The 23377-nt window shown below is 47.0% G+C and overlaps 1 protein-coding gene across 2 annotated transcripts in view; it reads left to right on the top strand.

Moving 5' to 3' along the window:
* UACA (uveal autoantigen with coiled-coil domains and ankyrin repeats) overlaps positions 1 to 23377 on the top strand; it is an 84670-nt gene that overhangs the window by 41338 nt on the left and 19955 nt on the right. The window contains exons 1-10 of one of the 2 annotated variants that reach the window (XM_080930282.1): positions 2652 to 3083; positions 5682 to 5815; positions 10513 to 10601; positions 13100 to 13164; positions 13921 to 13978; positions 14435 to 14505; positions 14611 to 14717; positions 18160 to 18338; positions 19881 to 19918; positions 22838 to 22906. In XM_080930282.1, the coding sequence (XP_080786408.1) occupies positions 3045 to 3083; positions 5682 to 5815; positions 10513 to 10601; positions 13100 to 13164; positions 13921 to 13978; positions 14435 to 14505; positions 14611 to 14717; positions 18160 to 18338; positions 19881 to 19918; positions 22838 to 22906 (849 nt within the window). In that variant the 5' untranslated portion in view covers positions 2652 to 3044. Of the gene's footprint in view, positions 1 to 2651; positions 3084 to 5681; positions 5816 to 10512; positions 10602 to 13099; positions 13165 to 13920; positions 13979 to 14434; positions 14506 to 14610; positions 14718 to 18159; positions 18339 to 19880; positions 19919 to 22837; positions 22907 to 23377 lie in introns of those variants that run through there. The other variant, XM_080930281.1, reaches the window with a different exon arrangement.

The raw sequence follows: 23377 nt of genomic DNA on the forward strand, positions 1-23377 counted from the left end.
TCAGCAACCGTAAGGAAGGATCAAAAAGTAAAGTGCCTTTCTGTTCCCAATACCCACATAGAGATAATTTAAAAGCTCAGTTGGTTGTGTTTGCCTAGCATGCAGGGAGCCCCAAGTTAGACTCCCAGTAACCCACAGATTGGGCGTGGCAGCACACACCTGTGGTTCCAGTTCTAGGGAGGTGGAGGCAGGAGTCAAAGGTGTAGTAACATCATCCTCGGTTATGTAGAGTTCCAGGCTAGCCTGGGCTATGTGAGACCCTGTCTCACAAGAGTAGAACAAACCAAAACTGATAAATTTTGCCAGTGAGTTGGCTCCCCTGAGATGAAGCTGACATATGAGAAAGGAAGAAACACTTGAAAATGTTTTTCTTTATACTTTTCTCGTCATTTTAAGAAGAATTTTCTTGTATTGGTATCCCTGGGCAGGAGCGCTGGTAACTGATCCTTTCCACTTTGGAGACTATCATCTTCCAGCCCCAGCATCAAGCTTTTCAAATGCATCTGGATTTTGCAGATGGCTTTTCTGTCCCTGTCTTTACTTTGTAGTTGACGGACTTGAGGCGGTATAATTCGCTCCTCTGGTGTACACGGCAAGTGTGAGCTCTTGCTTGTCCAACCCTAAAGCTCCTTTTAAATTCCAGCTAATAGGGTTCTGGGGGGCCAAGGCAGGTCTGCTGAGCCATAAAGGCAGACCCAAAGTGCACTGGCCAGGAGGGGAGGACCAGTGTGTTCTGACTGGGAGGTCTGTGAACCCACTCGCAACTAGCTGAGCCACCCACAGCTTCCTGCTGCTTCCCAGGGCATGACAGACCCCGCCTGGTGAACAGGGAGTGTGGGAGGGAGAGGACCCAGAGGCTGGAATTCTGCCCACCCTGAGTAAGAACCTAGTGGCTACCAGGTTACCTATTTAAAAGTCAGTTTCATGGCTTCAAGTCAGAGAACTGAGACCTCTGTTGTGTAAACGTCAGCGGAGCCATAGAGGAACAGGGGGAAGTGGGGCATAAGGACAGAGGTGACTGCAGTGTGAAGAAAGGGGTAGGATGGAGTAGTGGGCAGTGTGCTCAGGCATAGGGGTCTGGGAGGCCCCTGAGGACATGACATCTTGAGAGTGACCCAAGTGGAAACTAGAGAACAGCCTTTCATGTCTGGGGGCAGCAGAGTCAGGGCTGTTCTCTGGTCCTTAGGAAGCCAGATGATGGCACACAGCCCATCTCCTGAATGGAGAGGCCCTGTGGGACTTTGGAGAGTCCTTCCAGGCACCCTCCCCTTTTTTATTTTCTCTGCCTTTGCTAACCTATTTCTAGAAAGAATGTGCTTGCTCTGTTACTCAAAAGGCCAAGGCCTGAGTTCCAGCCCGGATCTCCCCTGAAGAAGAGAGACTAGGCTAGGCGGAGCCTCTGGGGCCAAGTGACCCTTTGGTATCTCATGCAGTCTGGGAGGAAAATACATCATTGTTTTCTAAAGAATTCAACAGGGCACGTGACTACATGTGTTTTATAATTAGAATATGGGCCTCATGGCTTATATTGCAGCTGGAGGGAACCGGTTCTTGTTAGAGTTCATGCAGCATTTTCAATAGGCCGTGTGATCTCTGGTGGGATGGTCACCTTCTTCCTCTAAGCATGGCTTGGAATGTGCCACATTCCCATGAAACGGATTTCCTGAGCGTGTCTTTTAGAGTGTCTGTAAGTTAGTCTCATATTAATGTGGGATGTAGAACACAGTAAATACACACATACACACACAGACATACAGATGTACACACTCTGAGTTACACACACAGACACACTGAGATACACACACACACCAAAAATGAAGCATCCTGAGCTAGCAGAGGAGCCCCTGGGTAGTGTGGAGAATCTTGGTGTTGTAGGCAGTATGGAGGGGTTGTCTCTGTACCCTCCCCGCAGAGCTCTGTCTATACCGCAGCTCAGCTTCGGGGTGGATTTTCTTCTGTCAGCTTTAATCAGCTTATTTTACTCTGTTTTGTTCCTCTCCACGATCAGAGCATCTGACTTCCCACCCAAACAGTGTTTACTCATCCTGACAGGCAGGACGCTAAGTTTGGAAATGCGGAGTGCCAAGTGTTAAATTTAAAGTTTTAAATTCAAGTTTGTGGCACAGTCCCCACCACCACGCTTGGCAGTGGCCTTGTCCCTTCTTGTTTGACATGTGAGGAGACAGACTGGCAGTAGTTGTAAACTGAAACCTGGTTGTAGGCAGAGCTAGCCAGCTGGGGGTACTAACATTGAAGGTGGGGTGTGTGTGTGTGTGTGTGTGTGTGTGTGTGTGCATTTCCTTAAATGAAAGCATGACACATTTGCTTTAAATAGAATTCTATATCCTGTTTGTTCAGGCTAGCGTAACTCCGTGATAGATGACCCTAAGATTGAAACCGGCTTTAAATACTGTCTTGTTGAATAACCAGACTCTGTACACCTCCCACCTCTCCTCGTCACACACTCACACTGCCTGCGTTGACGTGGTCAGCGTGTTTCACAATGTGCTTGAGTCATTTCCCCAGGAGACCTGAGTAGTTACTCAGAGGGAAGGCATGCATTGACAACAAGTTCTCAGCCCCTTTCTCTCACCCAGCTGTCAGGTTCTATGGAATCTAAAATAGAACTGCCCTAATGTGATGCAGGTCACTTCGGAGGTGGCCATTCTTGTGCACAGCAGTGTCTGGGCCGCAGTGTGGACGAAGCAGGATGTGGGGTGTCTTCCACTGGGGTCCCTGAAAGGGGAAGACTTTGGAAGCCAGCTGCTCGCAAGAAAGTAAGGAGGAGGAGGAGTTACATACCTGACTTGGGCAGCTCTGCACCCCGTGCTCGGCAGCAGAGAGGAGACCTTTTCAGCCTCATGAAGGTGGAGAAGGATCCAAAAGATGAAGAAATTAAGCCTGGAGATCCAAGCTACGTGCCGCCCAGCATGTGAGGGGCCGAGGCCCTTGCTACACATCTGCAGATTGACTTTGTAAGCTGCAGAGATTTGTAACTTAATGCAGGGTTGTTCACGGTTGCAACACGGATCAGGAGCCCGGCTATGATGAACTGTTGGCTGCCCTGTGCTTCTAACCACTCCGTAGGTATCTTGTGGGGCAAAGGTCTGCATACAGGCTTCTTGTGTGCCTTTGAAGTGTCCTGTTTTATTAACGACAGTTTCTGTGCTGATGGTTTTCTTTCTGCTCGCCCACAGTATTAATGGCAGCTGACAAAAGCTTTTGTTTTTCTGGTCTTAAAAAGAACAGGATAGAAAGTTAGTAACTGAGTGGTACTGTTAACTGACGTCGGGGGCAGAACTGGAGCTTAGTGAAGTCCGACGTAAAATTGCTCACTCACATGAGACTTTAGCCATTCTCCATTGTCCTCCTCTTCCTCCTCCTCCTTCTCCTCTGCCTCCTCATTTGAAAGCCTTCCTGTGGGGTTTGCAGCGGTTTGGGAGATATGCAGAGTTATTTGGCTTCCCAGCAAGTTTCTCTGGGGCTCACAACTGTTTTAGGTCTGAGGATAAACTGATCAGTTAAGGCAGGTATGTGTGTGGTGAGCATGACCTAATCCTCCGGGCATTTGACAACCCAGTGTCTCTTCCATCTAAATACACTACTGCTCCCAAGCCGGGCTCCAGACTGTTCTGCTCTGAAGCAAAAGAGGCAAGGCGTAAACTCTAAGTTAGGTTTTGAGCCAGGAGGTTGATATTGTTCACGTGTTTGGATTTCGGAAGTTAGAGGAGGACGGGTTGATTATTAAATTTAACCTCGGTACGTCGTTTCTGAAGTCTATAGGTGCCCAAACCAGGGTCTGTTAACATAAATTTCAGGAGAGTTAAAACATACTCATGTTCAATTTTTGTATTTTCTCTTTTAAGTATTTCGTAAGTCACTTGGTAGAATTTACTGTAAAGATTTTTGGAAGCTGGTGACTTTTTTTTCCCTTGTTAAACATGTAGAGGATTTTGTGGGCAAAGGGCTGACTGACTTTGCCAATTACATGAAAATGCTTGCATCTTACAGAGTTGCGCAGACAGCGCTGGTTCGGCACAGGATTTAGCGGTGGATTGATGTACTGTTTTCTTACGTTGTTAGGAACCTATGTGTGTGTGCATGAGAGTGTGCACACCTATGTGTGTGTGCATGAGAGTGTGCACACGTCATGGCACACATCATGGCTTCCGGCCAGAGAGCAGAGGACAGCTTGTGGGAGTCAGGCCTGGGGATTAAACTCAGGTTGTCAGACTTGGTGACAAGCACCTTGAGTGTCTGAACCATCTCACCGGCCCCAAAGTGATACTTTACAAGGTTAAATCTCATGTGCTTCAAATCATGTGTTCTATCACCCAACACTAACTTTTCCTTGGTCTCCTTTCTAAACGTTAAACTACACCTGCACTTCTGTGTTTACATATATGTAAGCATAGATGTTTATATTTTCTTTTTTAGTAATTTATTTTTATTTTATGTACACTGGTGTTTTGCCTACACATATGTCTAGGTGAAAGTGCTGGATCCCCTAGAACCGGACAATTGTGAGCCGCCATGTGGGTGCTGGGATTTGAACTCAGGACCTCTGGAGAAGCAGCCAGTGCTCTAACCACTGAGCCATCTCTCCAGCCCATACGTTTATAGTTTCATCCCATGTTCTGGTGCATCTGTGCACCGAGAAAAGCCCCAGATTATTGGCCTCATGGTTTGCTCTCAGATCAAAGCCAACATGACCTTGATGCGACTAAAATATGTATCGTGTGCTACTTCCTCCTGTTTTGAAATGACCTTCGCCTTCCTTTTAAGTTTATATGCCCTGAGTTTTTGCAAAAATAGACAAAGAATCTGCTGGCAATGGTGGTGCATGGCTTGGGAGACTGAGGCAGGAGGATTTCCTCTGTTTGAGGCCGGATAGGGAGACTCTATCTCTTAAGCAACAATAACAACAAACAAAAAGGCGCTGCTTTCGAGTCTTTCCTCTTTAGCTTCTTTTTTATCCTTATTCTGTTGACTATCACGTGTGTGCAGCTGTGTTTCTGACACCTTTGAAAAAGGAGACACTATAGTGTGTTACAGTGTGCAGAGCTCCACTCACTGCACCTAAGGGTGCTGGGAGACGGTAACCAGAGACATCTGCGAAGGTGTGAGCCACAGGGTGACAGGGCTACACTGCATTTGGTGCCAGGACCCTGACTCTTCTCTTCTGTTCGGAAATCTCATACTTGTAGGACTCTGGGTAGCTTAAGGGGCTATGCCTGGCTGGGGTGGGTGTTCAGTAATTATTAATTCCTTTTCTTTGCCCCCAAAGATGCTAACAGGATATTGAACATGCAAAACACACATTTTCTTCCAAGTTTAAGGTAAATAGACTCCTCTTGAGTCATGGTCTGGGAAGGTTTTATATGCCTTTAATCCCAGCACTAAGAATGCAGACGCAGATGGACCCCTGTGAGTTCAAGGCTAGCCTGGTTCCGGGTCACTCACGGCCTCCTAGAGAAACCCGTCTCCAATAAGTTAGTAACTAAATACATACATGAATAAATAACCTGCTGTTCCGGCCGAGAGAGCATAGCGGGTAGAGAGGGATTTGGGGTACAGCTGGGGACTGAGCGATACACTCTGTAGGGCCTTCTGTTCCCTGCCCTTCGTAAGGAAAGCTGACTAACATGGTCTGCCCTGTTTTCTTTCTCCTTTTCTTGTAGCATTCAGCAGACTGGAATAAATACGATGACCGGTTGATGAAGGCTGCTGAGAGGGGGGATGTGGAGAAAGTATCTTCCATCCTTGCCAAAAAGGGCGTCCATCCAGGCAAGCTAGATGTGGAAGGCAGATCAGCGTGAGTATCCCCTCGTCACTGAGGTCGGGGTAGAGCCCTGGGGTCCAAATGCCGTCTGCGAACTGTGGCTGTCCCTGTTGGGACTTTAAACAGAACTGGCCACTAGAACTATTTTAGACAAACTAACAAACAAGTGCCCTTCACTTAATACTCTCTGAGTTCTCATTGACAAACTTTTCTTCAGTCCTTATCAGAGCAGATCTTGAAGGTGCAGAGAGAGGTTCTGAAGACCTCTCTCTGCACCTTCATCAGAGATAGCTTGTTCTGATCTCAAGTCCTGGAGCTGGGATGGAGCCCCAGCTTTCCTCCTTGGAAGCTTTCTGTGAAGGGCACTGTCCTTTGCTCCAAGCCTTGGTTTGAGTTTTTAATCCAGATCATTTGTTCCAGCAGAACTGAGCAGAGCAGGGAGGAGATGGAATGCCTGCTGTGTCTCAGGGACACAATTAGAGAGCCACCTTCTCTGTTCGTGTGAACTGACTCCCTGCTTGCTCTGTGTCCCTGAGCCAATGTCTCTTCCCCACCATCCCAGATCTGCACCGTTTCCTTTCTTGTTGAGGCTAAGAGGCAGTTGGGTTAAAGGGTAGATCTTGATTCTGTTAAGACTCTAATTACAGCCCTGGCAACTGTGGCCGGGGGCCCTTCCAGCACCAGAGGTGAAAAGTCCCATTTCCTAAAATCCCTGTCTTAGCCTTGCAGGGAATTTTTTTCTTCTTCAAAATCATGTAATTGGAAGCCAGATGCTAAATATGGAAGCAAATATTAGGAATCTAATCACTAATGTTTGATGTAGATATTTAAGTTGAGCGAAGTGAGACCACAAATTCAGGTTTTAACAGCAGTAGCCCTGGAAACTGCTCGCTCCACAGTCTTTCAGCTTTGTCCAGCAGCTCTGTCTGTTTCCTTTCATTGAGACAGGGTATCTCCGCGTACCCTTACCTACCTTCACCAAGATGGAGACCTGAAACTCCCTCTGAAGTGCTGGGTCAAAGGTGTGTGCCACCATGCCTGGTCAACTGGTATTCTTTTTAACTGATAAATAAGCTAATAAGCTATTTTTTTTTTAACAAATCTTATGCTGTTTGGTGTGGCTCATAGCACGGGTGGTAAAATGTTATCTCTACAAGTGAGTTGTCTGTTTAGTCTCTACTGCCCCAACGCTAAGACATCGGTGGCGAAGCCCTCGGTGCCGAGCCCACCGTTCTTGGTGTTTGGGATGGGGCAGCTGCTTGAGTGTTTGGGGAACACTTGATTTCCTGTTAGATTTCCTTTTTGTAGGAAGTAGCCGTCTACCTGGGACTCACAGGGCAGGATGCTTCTTTTTTTATTTCTACGACGACTGTGTATTCTTTCTCAATGAAGGCATTTTGTACTTAGCTAATTTTAATGTGTCTTACAGATATGTCTTCTATATAATCTCCACTGACAAAAGAATTTTAATTTGAGCTGTTTTGTTTCCAATTTTCAGTTTGTTTTGTTTGTTTTTTTGAGACAGGTTTTCTCTTTGTAGCCCTGGCTGTCCTGGAACTTGCTGTGCAGACTAGGCTGGCCTCGAGCTCACACAGGAGATCTATCTGCCTCTGCCTCCCAAATTCTGGGATTAAAAGTGTGCACCACCACTGCCCAGCTTAACTTTAAAAATTTTAAAGACAATTTTATTTTGAAAACATTTTGTTTTCAATTTTTTATTTTTACTTTTGAAAATACTTTATTTATGCATATATATGTCTGTGCGCATGCCCAAATGTATGTGTGTGGGTGTGCAGGCATGCAGGAGCCCACAGAGGCTAGAAAAGTACATTGGATCCTCTGGAACTGGAGATACAAATAGTTGTGAGCCACTGAGTATGTGTCCTGGGAATCGAACCCATGTCGTCTATAAGAGTAGCCAGTGGTCTTACCTGCAGAGCAGTCTTTTTAGTCTTAAAGTCTGGAAATTCTTTTAAGAAGCAACAAGTACTTCTTGAACATACTGTGGTTCTAGAAAGGCACAGGATGGGGGTAGGGGTGGAAACCAAATGTCATGGTCAGGATTATCCAGTGTAGGCACACAATTCTTTATCTCCAGCTTCAGGGGACCCAACACTCTCTCAGGCCTCTAGATATCCTCAAGTACACGGGTATAAACACATAGACACACAAACACACACACGGGTAGACATACACAAATACACACATACACACAGACGGACACACAAAACACAGACATATATACATATTGACAGACACACACACACTCATACTCACAGGCATACACACGCACAAAGACACAAGTCATATAGAGACGCCGCATACACTACATGTATTTGAAAAGAAGCGCTTTCTCATGTCATGTGCAGCTCTGCACACATCTCTACGGTTGGCACGTCTTCTTCCTGAAGCCTGCCTGCTATTTATAGCTCTGCAGTAAAGGCAGTGCTTGAGGATTAGCTGGGGATGCTGCCCTCATGTGCACGGTCACTGTCGCGTTGGGCTGTTATAAAGACCAGCTTTTGTCAGTTTGTGAGCTTAGGAGTTTAGGAATCTTAGCGTAGAGGAGGCACTCCTGCTTCCCTCCAGAGGGCCACACGGTATGTTACAGGGCATGATTTTCTTCCATGTCTTGGGAGACCAAATGGTACCTGTGTCCCAAATGTGTTTGTCCTATTAACGGGGAATGGGTTTGTCTGTCAAGAACGGCTCTTCTCCTGTGTACTCTGAGCTGTTCGCAGCCCTGCTGTCCTCAGGAGGGGTTGTTTCTGCTTGCTTCTCACCTGTCTTAGTAGAACTGGGGGTCACCTAATGACCTGATATCTGAGAATGAGTTTGCAAGCTATTGCGGATTTTGTCCCTTGTCTTGGCTTGCTCAGACATTCGAGAGTGACCTCACACTTGTGTCTGGGAGTATAGCAGAAAGTAAACAGACACTAGCTCGGCTTTTATTGAGTTTGCTGTTGAGCGGGAAGAGAACCACAAGCCACAGAAAGCATCATGTTGGACTTAAATGGCATAACAATGTTAAATCTACAGAGACCAGGAAGGCGGGGATGGGGTGCAGGAGAACAAGGCTTCAGCAGAGGGAAGGGGCTCCTCTGCTCTGACCTGCCTGGGTCTGCGCTTTCCTGCACTCCTCTGACATCTCCAGGGAGGCCCTCTTGCCCATGACCTCCTGCCGATGTCTTACCCACAGTGCACATCTCCTCACAAGTTTGACTCTGGATGTGTTCTAGTCAGTACCAGTTTATTTAATAAAACCCTTTACTTTATGTGGATGTGTGCACACATGCATATGGGAGCCTGTGGAGAGCAGAAGGGGCTGGGTCCTCTGGTGCGGACGGATGGGTTGTGGTAAGGAGTTGTCTGGAAGAGCAGCACGTACTCCTAACCGTGGGTCCCTCTCTCTAGCCCCAAAGTTAGCATCTTAAGCAGGCTTGACCTAACTTGTTAGGGACCATGATCAATGGGATCTGCTTGTGTGAAATGTCAGCCACACGGGTGGAAGAGGAAGAATTCAGTGTCGACAACAGTCACTGTTGGAGGGAGAAAGCATGGGTTAGCTTGGTAATTCCGGAGAGAGAAAGTCTGTTCCGCTTTGGTCTTAGTCCTCTTCTGAAACTTTCTGGGGGTAGTTTCAGTATATTTTTTATCAGACAAAATAAACTATAGAAATGTTGCAGTGTGTTCTGGGAAAGTGGTTTAGTGGGTAAATGCTTGTCGCCCAAACACAAAGACCAGAGTTCTTATCCCTGAACTCATGGAGATGTTGGGTGCAGGGAGGGGCCTTTCTATCATCTCCTGAGCTTGAGCTCAGAGAGTGGGGATGGGTGAGCCCCAGGGAGGCTGGCTGGGCAGGCTTGAGTGAGATCCTGCCTCAGTGAGTAAGACAGAGACGACAAAGGGAGCACTCCCGGTGTCAGGCTTGGGTTTCCATGTGAATTCACACACCCTCAGACAGACAGACAGACAGACAAACACACTACACACACACATACGTACCCACACACACACATGTACACTCTCAAACACACACACTCACACACACACACACATACACACACGCACATATACACATACACATCACAGGAATATACACATACCAAAAAAAAAAAAAAAAAAAAAAGCAAGAGGAGAAATTCCTGTGTACATTTATTCAGTTTCAAGCACCATGGATTTTGATAGCAAAACAGTAAGTTACAGGGCTAATGACATAACATAATGACATTATTAAAGCTGTCAAATATTAAAATCCTTCATACTAAGGAGATATTTCTAGGGTGCCCTAGCTAGTTTGTGAATCAGATTTTAAAGAATTTCAGATCTGGGAAATAAAAATGTTCTATTTGTAAAGGTATTCTAACAAACCAAAGCCTTCGCAGTACTGTGTATGTGTGTGTGTGTGTGTGTGTGTGTGTGTGTGTGTGTGTGTGTTAATAAGGGATGATGTTGGTAGAACATTTTTAAATGTGTGTGGGTGTTTTGCCTGAGTATATGTCTGTACACATGCATGCCTTGCCTCGTACTCAAGGAGATCAGAAGGTGTTAGATCTCCCGGGACTGGTGTTACAGATGGTTGTGAGCTGTCATATGGGTGCTGGGAATTGAACCCAGGTCCTCGGGAAGATCAACCAGTGCTCTCAACCACTGAGCCATCTTCAGCTCCATGAATGTTTACATCACCTTTGTTGGTTTCTGTGGCATACCGGGTGTTCTCTTTCCTGCAGCTTCCATGTCGTGGCGTCCAAAGGGAATCTGGAGTGTCTGAACGCCATTCTTACTCATGGCATCGATGTTGCAACCAGGGACAGCGCAGGTACAACTCCTCCACTGCGAAACCCTCCCTCCCTCCCCTCTCCCTCCCTCCCTCTCTCCCACTTTCTTGCTAAAGATTGAGCCTTTCATACTCTGGGCAAACGCTCTACCAGTAGTTACACACTCAGCTACTCCTCACACTCAAAATCAGACCTAACTTTAAAAAGTGGAACAACTGTTTCCGCTTTAGTTCATTTATTTAGTTACCATTTACTTCCAGATTTACTTTCCCTGTAGGCATCATGTGCCTGGCTAATGTATGTGCACCAAGTTCGCCCAGCACCTGTAGAGGCCACAGGCAGTTGTAAAATCTCCTGGAGCTGGCTGTGAGCTGGCTGATGTGGATACTGGGAACCGAACCCAGGTCCTCTGCAAGAGCAGCAGGTGCTCTTAAACCACTGAGCCATTACTCCAGCCCCAAGTTTCTGAGTTGAGAAAACATTTACTCCTGAGTATCACCCTGGAGAGAGAGGTCAGGTTCAGGGGATTTAGGCTGGAAGGGCGGCAGACCTGGCAGCTAATTCTGGTGCTACAATGCCTGACTTTAGAGACTTTAAAGGGCTGTTTGGTTTATAGTCATATCCTGTGCCATGTTCTCTCTGTGACTGGGGCATTTGATACCCCGTTAGTGTCTTTTGCCCTGGAGACATGACTGTTTCCATGGTGGCAGCCACAGCTGACACTCTACAGCATCTGGGTGACTGCTCTTTGGAGCTGCTGCTGAGTACCGTACCGGCATTGCCATGTTAAGTCATCTGTACCTCAGCCACAAGGTTTGGACATGCTGAACTCTCAGTCACTTGCCCAAGACCCTTCAAGAGACCAGTGCCCATAGGGATCCGGTCCTGGGTTTGCCTGGCTGTATCTCAAGTTGTCTAGACAGTTGGAATCTTATTTTTTCTCCTCATCTCTTGCTGCCCCTGTCTATCTCTTTAAATCTCACTGCTGAGTTTGCACAGTCAAGGTAAATATGTAAGTGTTTGGACACAGCTATGGCAGTATAAGATTTTGATAAACTCAGATAAATGTTTTTATTTATTGTTTGCATGGATGTGTGTGTGCAGGTTAGCACTCACATACCCCAGTACACACGTGGAGGTCAGAATACAAAAGCAGAAATTGATTCTCTCCTTCTACCGTTTGGTTATCCTAAGGATAGAACTTGGGTCACCAGGCAGGAAGTGACTGCCTTTGTCCCCGAGCCCTCTTGCCAGCCCTCTGAGCTACACCTGTGGCTTGGGTTCTGAATGTACCGCAGTCCTGTCGGTCCCGCAGACTAGAGGGTGTGTGGGTGCAGTTGGCTGTGCTGTGTCTGGACCTGCTTATAGACCTGTGCTCTCTGTGCTTTGTGTTAGACGCTGGCTGAGCAGACCTGGGGAAAGGTACAGCTTACTTACACTCACACAAACTGTACGGGTACTGAAAGCCTGTGTGTCCTGTGCTTTGCAGCCTGTGTGCTGGTGAAAAGAAGCTGCACATTAAGATGTGTGTGATACTGGAAAGAGGTAAAGAACATCACAGGTTGGATGTTGGCATAGCCCACGAAACCCTTATGCCTCTCAGTGAGATGTATGTGTAAGGAAACGTAGTTAGGAGGGACAACAAGATGGCTCTTCGGACAAGGGTGTTTGCCCCCAAGCTGGGTGACCTGAGTTTGATCCCCACACGAATCCACGTGGTGAAAGAAGAGAACTGATTCTGGTAGTTGTCCTAAAACACTTGCTATGGCACATGGGGACCTCCACCCACAAATAAGTTAGAATGTGTGCACGAGCGCGTGTGTTTATGTGTATGAGAGAGAGAGAGAGTATCTGATGTTCCTCACAGGTTTATCCTGTGACATGGAGTCAGCCTCTCAGCTGATGGCCTCCCCTCTCACACATCATGGGGCATCGATTTCTTTACATCTTCCATTTTCTGTGCCCACACTAACTAGCCAGAAATGTTAGGTGAAGCCTAAGCCTTCCTTTCCCTTTCTATACCATCTTCCTTGCCTTAAAAATGTATTTTTTAATCTTATGTGGATTATTGTTTTGCCTTCATGTGTGACATACGTCATGGTGAGGCCCGAAGAGGAGGGTGTCAGAATCCCCGGGACGGTGACAGATGGTTGGAGTCACCATGAGGATCCTGGGAACTGAATCCAGGACCTCTGTAAGAGTAGCCATTGCTCTTAACCACGGAGACATTTTCAGAGCCCACCCTTTCCTTCCTGTCCAGCCCTGTGCCACTGCGCGAGTACCATGTCTCAGGCACGTGAGGACAGACATCCTACCTGTTAGGAACTTACAGGACTCGTTTTTTAGCTACCTTTAGAGGTGTGTGTGTGTGTGTGTGTGTGTTACATTACTAACATGTCAAACATCTTAGGAGAACTGAAAGCCTGTTTATAAATGAAATATATTGTCAGCCAACTGGGAAAAAATGTTGTATTTCTATGAAGATTCCTGTATGAAGGAAACATTCCTTAACACAGACTTGAAATGTTTGCTTTTATAGGGAGGAACGCGCTTCATCTGGCAGCTAAGTACGGACACGCGCTGTGCATACAGAAGCTTCTACAGGTAGACATGGCAGGGGCACTGGCTTCAGTGAGACCCTAAAGCTTGAGTGTGCCCTTGGTGCCTTTAGAATCTGAGATCCCAGCGTGGCGGGCAGACCCTCACTATTCACCTAGCTGCTAATTTTTCCATCCTCTGTGAAGGAAGGTGGACAATAAGGAACAGAAATGGGAGGGAAGTGAATCACATACCTCAGTGTATTAAAAATAAACAATGAAGACGTGACCTTCCTGTGGATGTGAGCTGGGGGTCAGAGCTTTCTGCTGCCCAGGGCAGGCGTGAGACAGGAGAACACGTGCGCGTGGGCTTCCGTCTGCACACAGGTGACTTACACAACAGGAGAGCAGCATCCCGAGTTTTCACCAGGCAGCCACGCCTGTGCTAACCACTTGGCTGCAAAAGCCTTTGGCCAAAGTGTCCAGCCCTGTGTTGATCTTAGAACCGATTTGTTCTCCAGATTCACTTTACCTCTTGCTTGAGAAAAAAAAAAAAAAAAAGCCCAAACAATACCATCTTTTCAATACTCCCGGCTATTGTAATGGACATATGTTTCCTGTGGGGTGAAATGCTGTTCGGTTTACAGTTATGCGGCCCTATTTTATTTGCTTCACGTCAAAATATTTAGTGTATTGTCTGAACGTCTTTACTTTCTTTGATAAGTGGAATATTTTAAGATTAAATAACAGCTGTTCATTCGAGGGTGGGTCTTGAATTTAAAAACAAAGCCTTCCCGTGTCACCCCGTCGCTTTTCTCAACAGTACAACTGTCCCACTGAGTATGTGGATCTTCAGGGAAGAACTGCCCTTCATGACGCAGGTGAGCGGCCGTTCCCTCCCAGACACGATGGCTTCTGAACATTGGATCCCTGGGAGTCATTTTAAAGGGTTTAACATTTGTTTATTTGGATAATTGGTGGGGGAAAAGTCGTAATGACTTTGTGTGCCTGAAGCTGAAGTGTACTACTTGCAGCTGAAGAGGCTTCATTCAGGGACGGGCGAGATGTCTCAGCAAGAGAGCTTGCTTGCTGTGCATCCAGAGGACCTGAGTTCAGTGCATGCGCACACCATCCCCCACCCTGTCCTGCTGGCCAGGAGTGCAGTGCCAATGAGCAGTTCTACAGTCACACAGAGCTCCCTCCGTGCCGGGCCCGAGAGAACGGTGTGAGGCCCGGTAGCTTGCAGAGTACAGCATTTAGGCTGCCTCACTTGGACCTAGGAATGCCCCCTGTCAGCAGATGTTCACCGTATGTCACTGTCCCTTTGTTTCTCCAAGCCATGGCAGACTGTCCTTCCAGTATCCAACTGCTCTGTGACCACGGGGCCTCCGTGAATGCCAAAGATGTAGTAAGTCGATTTGTCTCCTCTTGTTCCAATTGACATGACCCATCGTGACACCCACTTCCTGGAAGACTCCTGCCTTAATGTCACTTTGTTTTTCTTTTTGCTTAGGATGGGCGGACACCACTTGTTCTGGCGACTCAGATGTGCAGGCCGACAATTTGTCAGTTGCTGATAGACAGAGGGGCGGATGTCAATTCCAGAGACAAACAAAACAGGTGATTCCTTTAAGGTGGTTCCTTGTCGCAGCTGGACGGCTAGGACAAGGTTGCTAGGACACGGTTGCTAGGACACGGTTGCTAGGACACGGTTTTCCCGCCCTACTCCCCTTGGATGAGTGCTGAGAAAAAGCAGCAACTTGGGTGTCACAGTACTTTGAGTTCCCTTCCCTACGACCCCTCCCCACCCTATTCCTTCTGACCTCCCAACACTAGGTAGGGGAGAAAGAAGGTTAGAGGCAAAGGAGGTGTTGATGTTACTCGACTACTTCCTGCTGACTAGAGGCATCAAGTTCCTCGGGAGCAAGTCATGTGTTCATCATCAGGATCTTGCCAACCAACAAACAGCAGTTCGGCGGCAGGAACAGGGGAGCAGCAGCCCCACCCCTGACATTTCTATAATCTCTCAAGGGTCCCCAGAATTCCACACATAAACTCTCTGCAGCTGGCAGAATCATGACCCCGCCAGAGCAGGACACAAGTCACAGTCACCGCCGTGGACAGTCTGAAGCAGCCCCGTACCCCACACCTGGGACTAAAATGAAAACATATTCCCATAACATAACTGCCTTCTTACAGAAACCAGAATTCTCACTACACTAGGGCCCATATTTAGGTTAGAAGAAAAGAGGACTCCTACCCTGGCTATTTAAAACTTTCTAAAGGTCGCAATGTCATAGGTACACTTAAAGACAATTTAGGAAATTATATCTACAATCTTGGTTTTTAACATGAAAGAATATCTTGAGACCACAGTGGTTCTTGGGTACCCTGGAGTTTAATGGTGGGACACTTTGGGTTTTCCTTGGGAATACTCCTTAGCCGGCCAGGGGTCGATGTTTCCTCCAGGCCCGAGTTCACACTGTGTCTTAAATGCGTGTTCTGGTTTCCTTCCTGTGGCTGGGATAGAGAACTGTGACCAAAAGCAGCTTAGGGGAGGGAGGGACGGGTTTATTTTAGTCTATAGGGGACAGTCTACCACAGAGAGAATCCAGGGTGGGGACCTAAGCAAGAACTTGAAGCAGAGACCATGACCACGAAGGAATTCTGCTTGCTGGCTAACTCTCAGGAGCAGGCTCAGCTAGTTCTTATATATAGCTCTGCCTAGGGATGGTGCTGCCCACAGTGGGCTGCAACCTGCTATATTAATTAATAATCAAGAAAATTCTCCACAATATGCCTACAGGCTAGTCTAGGTAATCCCTCAGCTGGGGTTTCTCTTCCGAATGACTCTAAGCTGGTTCAGTTGTCAATCAAAGCTAACCAGAACAGAGTCTCTTAGTTGATATTTCCTTCTGTATTTAATGCTATTTCAGTTGATGTGGTCTGCTAATTTCTGTCTATTACTGTCTCATTTCTTGATCAATTATGTCACAATGTTTTCTTATGCTAGAATTATGACTTGGGGTATTTTGGTTATTTTCTCCTGACAAATAGCTAGAAAATATTCTCAATTATTTTATTTATTATGATATTTTTAGCCAAAATTTCTGAGCATTTATAATTATTAACAAATGCCCATTTACTTAATTTTATCCATTTGAACACGCATCCTCTTGTTTGTACCTCATTGGAAGTAGACAGACATAATAAAATAGTATTTAAGTATCAGAGTTTTTAGCTTGAGTTTTTATTATGCAGATACTTCTTTTTGAAATGTCTTCTAAAAGTCTTAAGGAACACGGTACATAGGGGCACCTTCGCACGTGCACATATTCTGCGAGGCTTTGTGCGCTCCTCACTCTGTGAGCCTCCTTTGTCTTCATACTTTTCAGAGAGGAAATTCTCAGGCAAGGCGGCAGTGACCGAGGGGGCGGCAGCTCTGCACTACCCCGTTTGCACAGCCATCACACTCCAGGACGGCCACGCAGACCCCATTAGAGCATCTGATATTCCTTCCGCCTCGTGTGTCTCACGGGAAACCCACCCCGAAGTGAGACGAGGCAATCCACATTTGTATAAGTTTGTCGAAGATGCTTTGGGAAATATAATTTTGACACTATTTTCTTCTTGTTATAGCATTGACATTTTTTAATCTAGTGAAAAAATGTAATTAATTTAAGTATAGATGTTTATGATGGCAGCTCCAGAGGGCGTGAGTGGCTACGGAAGAGAGCATGCGTAGAAAGACAAGGATACCTAGTGTTCACAGCTGACACAGCAGTCAGACACAGGATAAGTTACATCAGTGGAGACGGGGTCAGTCACGTCAGTGGGTACACTTTGGTGGATGTAGGATCAGTCACTTCATTGGATGCAGGATCAGTTGCTTTAGTAGATGGAGGGTAAGTCACATTAGCAGCTATAGGGTCAACCAGGTTAGCATATATAAGCTCAGTCACTTTATTAGCTATAGAGGGAGGCACTCATGAGGCTAGTTCAGCCACTTTGAGGGGGGCAGGATCTGTCAGTATCTCATGGGCTGTCTGTCCCCTCAGCGGTGAGGGTAGATGTGACAAGACTTTCTGGCATCCTCCTGACTTAGTCTGAAACTTGGTTTGTAGACACAGCCTGTGGTGCTCATGTGCTGGTGCTGGGAAGAGAGTGAGGGTGTGCTTCGGAAGGCCTGCAGGCGAGGAGATGGGGCTTTCTCCTCCCAGCTCCTTTGCTTTATTTATTTATTTGCTTGCTTTTTTATTCACCTGTTCATTTATTTATTTATTTACTTAGGACCAGGTCTCCTGTATCCCAAGCTGGCCTCACAGTTGCCATGACACTAAAGATGACCTTGGTCCTTTGATCCTCAGGCCCTTATCTCACAGGGCGCTGAGATCACAGGCACATACAACCCTGCCTGCAGGGTACGGGGAATCAAACTCAGGGCCTTGTGTATGCACTACGCAACTGAGCTGCGTCCCCAGCCCAGCAAGACTCCTTTAAACAGGACATCAATAGCAGGGTCTGGTTTCCTCTCCTAGGGGAGGAATGTGTGGAGAAAGTTAGTGTGAATTTGGTTAGTTCACTGAAGCCTTTGAACATTTGGGCTTTGGGCAGACAGCTGTAGTTGGGGAAGATGTTTTCAGTAGTTATTTTTAGGACATTGAAGGACTGGAACAAACCAGGTTGATTTAAGGGCTGGGGTAGTTAAGGTGTGTAAGAGGACGGAAGGACTGGCTCGGTGGGCATGCCTGTAAGCCCACTGGGGGGAGGTGGCGGGAACAGGACTCAGATGATTCCCTGCAACATCCTGAGTGTGAAGCTGGGAGACGGCGACAGAAAGAGTCAGCGCTCTCTCTGCAACTAGACACAAAGCAACCGGACCTTTGCTTATTTTAGAAATGAGATGCGTTAAAGATACAAAAGGATAAAGTACCGTCTGAATCCATAGGCGATATAACTCCATGAGGCGGCATCTGCTTCTTAAAAGGCGGCTTTCCTAACGATATTCCTGAAATTTTCTGTGGACTCTCCACACAGTCTCGTGTTTTCCGTCTGCTTTCAGGACAGCCCTCATGCTGGGCTGTGAGTACGGTTGCAGAGACGCGGTAGACGTCCTCGTGAAAAATGGTGCCGACCTGACCTTACTGGATGCCCTCGGCCATGACAGTTCTTACTATGCGAGAATCGGTGACAATCTGGACATCCTGAGTCTGCTGAAGACAGCGTCGGAAACCAACAAAGGTGGCGGGGGGGGGGGGGGGGTTCTGTAGAGACCGTGTTTTCAAATGTTGGGAATTTTTTGTTTTAATCCTGTGTCTACGCACTGGTTTGTGGAGTAGGCACCGTGGAGGCCAGAGGACAGCCTCAGATCCCCCAGAGCTCCGAGCTGAGGAAGAAGAGGTAACAGGCTGTCCTCCTAACAGTGACGGACACATAAAAACTGCCCGTGCTCGTGTTAATGGGGAGGAGTGAGGGGATCATCTCATATTTATCAAGCTTCTAATTTGTTTAATTTGTTAATATGTCTTAATATGTATTCCTGGCCATCCTGGAACCTAGTAGACTAGGCTGGCCCCACAGAGATCCTACACTTGTTTTTGGTTTGTTTGTTTGTCTTAAAAAAAAATATGTGTGTATATCTGTGGGGGGGGGCAGGTACGTGCACATTAATGCAGGTGCCCACTGAGGCCAGATGAGGGCGTCAGATCCCCTGAGCTAAGGCAGTTGTGGGCCACCAGAATGGATGCTGGGAACTGAACTTGGGTCCTCTGCAAGAGCAGTAAATGCTCTTGACCACTGAGCTAGCTACCTTTTTAGCCCTAGGCTGTCAAAAAACAACAGTTTTAAAGAAAGTATCGTTGTATTTAAAATATTCATCTGGCATGTGCCAAATACCTGTGCCTGTGTCTGTTTCTTTGGGAAAAGCTGGAAACTATAGAACAACTCAGTAAAGTCAGCTGCACATTCTAGCTCTGAACATTTTGAAGCCTTCCCCTTCTAGTCTGTTCCTTACCTGTAAAGAAACACGTCAGCCACCCTCGCTCTGAACTGGACCTGAGCCGTGTTACATGATGCATTTGGAAGAATGCTCTTGCATAGATTTTATTTGTAGCATAATTCTTACTGATACACAAAATTTCATTTATTTAAACATAACAAAGCAACTTTAGATAGGTGGTGTTTAAGTTATTTAGGTTTCTACTGTGCATGTAAGATTTTTACATAGTTTATAATCACCTAGACTAGTTCCTGGAGGGCAGGAGAGATGACTCAGCAGCTGAAACCATTTGCTGCTCTTCCACAAGATCTGAGTTCAGTTCCCAGCACCCAAGTTGGGGGGGCTCCTAAGTGCCTGTGACTACAGGTCCAGGTGCTCTGCTGGCCTCTGTGGGCCCTGTACACACAAATCCCACAACATACTCATGAATAAAAAAACAAAAGGATTATTCCCTACCATTGGAATTACTCAATTATAAGATATACAAATTTAAGTTTTTTCATAACTTGATAAGTTACCTTTTTTAAAAATGTATATGAATATCATCATTTTAAAAATCCTTGCAACTTTGGTAGGTAAAACTATTTTATTGCTGTTTTAAATATAAGTTTTGGGAATAAACTAAAAAGTAGTAAGCGCTAAAAGGAAAATTAAAGCTATAAAGGAAAATTGGTTATTGTCTTTGTGGTACAGTTGGAGAATGACTATTAGCCTGTGTTACCGTGATGGTGCGGTTGGGGAAACCCTTCCAGGTTGTCTAATGGGTCTTCTCTTTAAATTCCCAGGGAGAGAACTTTGGAGGAAAGGACCGTCTTTGCAGCAGGTGTGCCTTTACTTACATTTCTAAAAATATTGAATTGTGCCATTTAACTAATATCTTCTGTAAAGCTAGTTAGTGCTTGAGTTTAACCCACCTTGTCTGCCCGAGGATAGTCCGCACCCACAAAGTATGTGTTCAGGGCGTGAGACCTTAAGAATGCTGTACCATTCAGCTTGGGGCAAGGGACTTTAGTTCCTACTTTCCAGTAGGAAGTCACATCCTGACTAGGGCCTTGAACATCCCACTCTTCCTGTGTGAGAGGCAGACCATATTGTGGATAAGTTTTTGTGTTTGGAAGCAAGAGTCTTGCTGTGTTCGGGCTGACCCTGGTCTTGCTGACCTCCTGTCTCAGAGATAAGTGTGTACTTACACACACTCCTGAGCACATCTCAAAACTGGTTATATATTGTGATTTCAATATCACTGTTGATGTCTTATTTCTTTTTGGTGTCTTTTCTATATGCATTTAATTGGGGGAGCTTGGCTAATTTAAAAAAAAATAGCAAAACCCACAAAACACCGTAGTTGGTACTAATATTAACAAATCTCATTGTGACCCACCCCCTTTGCAGCCCAGTTTGAGCTCTTACATTGTCTTCTCATCTCTCCAAGTTAGGGTGGGGTTTGCTCCAAAGCCTGAGCTGGCAGTCTCCCCCCTCTGCCTGCCCATCCCTCCCAGGCTCCCCACTGCGCTCTTGTCGGGGAGTCTGGCCACTTCCCAGCTCTGAGGAGGAAGGAACAGGTACTTTTCCAGCTTCCCACTCTCATCCCACCATCCTCCCTGTCACTCCATCTGAGCGTGCCTGCCACCCCTCCATCAGAACGCAGCGCCCATTCCTGCGCCGGCCTTGTCTGCTGCTGATGTTTCTGTCTGGAGCAACTGCTCCTAGTCTTCCCTGGTGACCAGATAAACTGAAGAGGAGAGTTCTGAAATACACACGTACTTAAAATAGAGTGTGATTGATGATCAGTATGGAAATGGAATTATCTCAGTGAGCGCAAGAAATCAATATCCTGCTGGGAACATAAGGCAAAATGGCTCCAAAGCCCCTGTTTGTTTGATTTATTGAACATATTTATAGAGATCAGTATAGATTGGATTTGATCTTTTCTGTGTGTCCAGTGTCAGAGACAAAGCGTAGCAGACAAAGGCAGACTGGCCTCCGGTGGGGGGGGGGGGTTTGAACACCTGTAGGTGCCAGTTGCTGTTCTAAGAGCTGAGGGACTGGTGCACTGAGGGACTGGTGCACTGAGGGACTGGTGCACTGAGGGACTGGTGCGCTGAGGGACTGGTGAGCTGAGGGACTGGTGCACTGAGGGACTGGTGCACTGAGGGACTGGTGCGCTGAGGGACTGGTGCGCTGAGGGACTGGTGAGCTGAGGGACTGGTGCACTGAGGGACTGGTGCACTGAGGGACTGGTGCACTGAGGGACTGGTGTGCTGAGGGACTGGTGCGCTGAGGGACTGGTGAGCTGAGGGACTGGTGCGCTGAGCCCCTGCCCTCCTGGAGTGCTCCGGGTTAGTAACAAGCACAGTGAGGCAAGGAGGACACCATGTCCTGACAGACGTGTGGAAAAGGGCTGCACGAAGGCGTAACAGCCGAGGGAGGGCACACGCTGTGAGAGGGGCCTTCCTGAGGGTGTGAGAGCAGTGGTGGGCACAGGCGTAGGGAGGCTTCGCATGCTCAGGACGTTAGATGTATCTCAGCACAGGACTGCTGACTAGCAAAGGCAGGATGGAAGTCCCCGGTCAGGGAGCTGCGCTGCCCCACAGGGAGCCAGCGGTGCCTGGAAGGTTCTTCGGGTACAGCTGAACTGATGTGGTACAGCCGAGCCTGGCAGGGGTGAGAGCAGACGGTGTGAGCGTCAGGAAGGGAAGGAGGAAGAGAGACAGTCGAGGGGTGTGACCTGAGAACTGTCAGATGCCATCTGATGGCTGAAGCCAGAGAAGTGCCGCAGGCCAAGTGATGGCTCCAGCACCTCTGTAATGGAGCCCCGCCTGCCGGTGCTCCACCCAGACCTGCCCAAAGGACGGCCTAAAGCTTGATCAGACAAACCGAGTGGCACATACAAAAAAACCCCGAAGTAGATCCTCGGGGAATTTAATCAGTAGCTTTAAGAAACAAGCACAGCTGAAGAACAGAAATCGCTTTCTGGATTAGCTGTTGTGCAGATTGGAAGGTGGGTGTGGGTGAGCGCTAAGGCTGAGCTGGAATGGAGTTTCGGCAGCGGGTGCACAGAGCGGAGGCACGCCAGCGTCGGTCCGCAGAGCTCTCTGTGCAGCTTCGGCCGAGCCTGGTCTCCCCTCTTTGCTCTAGCCATGTTCAGAGAAGTAAAGAAGTCCATATTGTCTTTCAAACTTAGTGTGGTTTCTTCTCCCTCCACCAGTGTTTTCAAGTTCCTTTGGGCGGCTGGTGGCAATTTATAGAATGACTAACTGTTTTATGTCCCTCACACACTTTTCGTTTTTTAACATTCGCAACTTTAGTGAAGAGGTGTCCTTAGTAGACGTGTAAGATTCTGATTTCCTTAATGCCTGTGTCACTCAGGATTTGGCAGGTTTAAGTGGAAACACTGCCACCTTGTGGTGAGGATGAGGAAGTGTAGCACTGGATGAGCTGAAAGCCACCTATGGTGTAAGTACTGGTTCTCAGCCTGGGGATAGGACAACCCCTTCACGGGGGTCACCTGAGGCCATCAGAAAACACACATATTATGATTCATAACACTAGCAAAACTACAATTATGGAGTATCAACAAAAATAATGTTTTGATTGGAGGCGACCACAACGTGAGAAATTGTGTTAAAGGGTCTTAGCATTAGGAAAGTTGAGAACCACTACACGAAGAGAAGGTGCACTTTTCTGTCACCGCGTACATCCTAACCACTGTTTTTTTTTTTTTTTTAATGTTTTACAAAAGCGGACTTTGTCACACACTCAAGATGAAGGAACTGTGAAGTCGAATCAGAGGGAGCCCCACAGCTTCCAGGTAAAGAGAGAAACAAACGCACGTTTGCTGTCTGGTGGTCACGGCACAGGTGCCTGCTGCCAAGTGTGGTGACCCGAGTTCAGTCCCCGGGTCCCACAGAGTGGAAGGAGAAAGCCTGTCTTCTGCAAGTGACCCCTGCACCCCCTCCCCGCACACACATTAAATGAATTAAATAAACAGATACTTGTAATTCAAGAAGAAGAATGATTTGAATGTTGCTTGAAGTGGGAAGAAGAGAGTACGTAGATTAGCAGAGAGAGACGGTGGGGACCTCGAGGAAAGCTCCTCACAGTCTGTGCTGGCTCTGCACCAGTCCCTGCCTTAGGAATTGACTTCTCTTAATGAATCTTGTACAAGTCCAGTAACATTGAGAATAAATGTTGTGTGGTATAACATATTGTCACTGTAGAAACCATATGTTTATGTTTATTCTAGAAGATTATAGTCCTTGCAGTGAGAGCCACTAATGCT

This window comes from Micromys minutus (assembly GCF_963924665.1).
Source record: "Micromys minutus genome assembly, chromosome: 16".
NCBI lineage: Eukaryota > Metazoa > Chordata > Mammalia > Rodentia > Muridae > Micromys > Micromys minutus.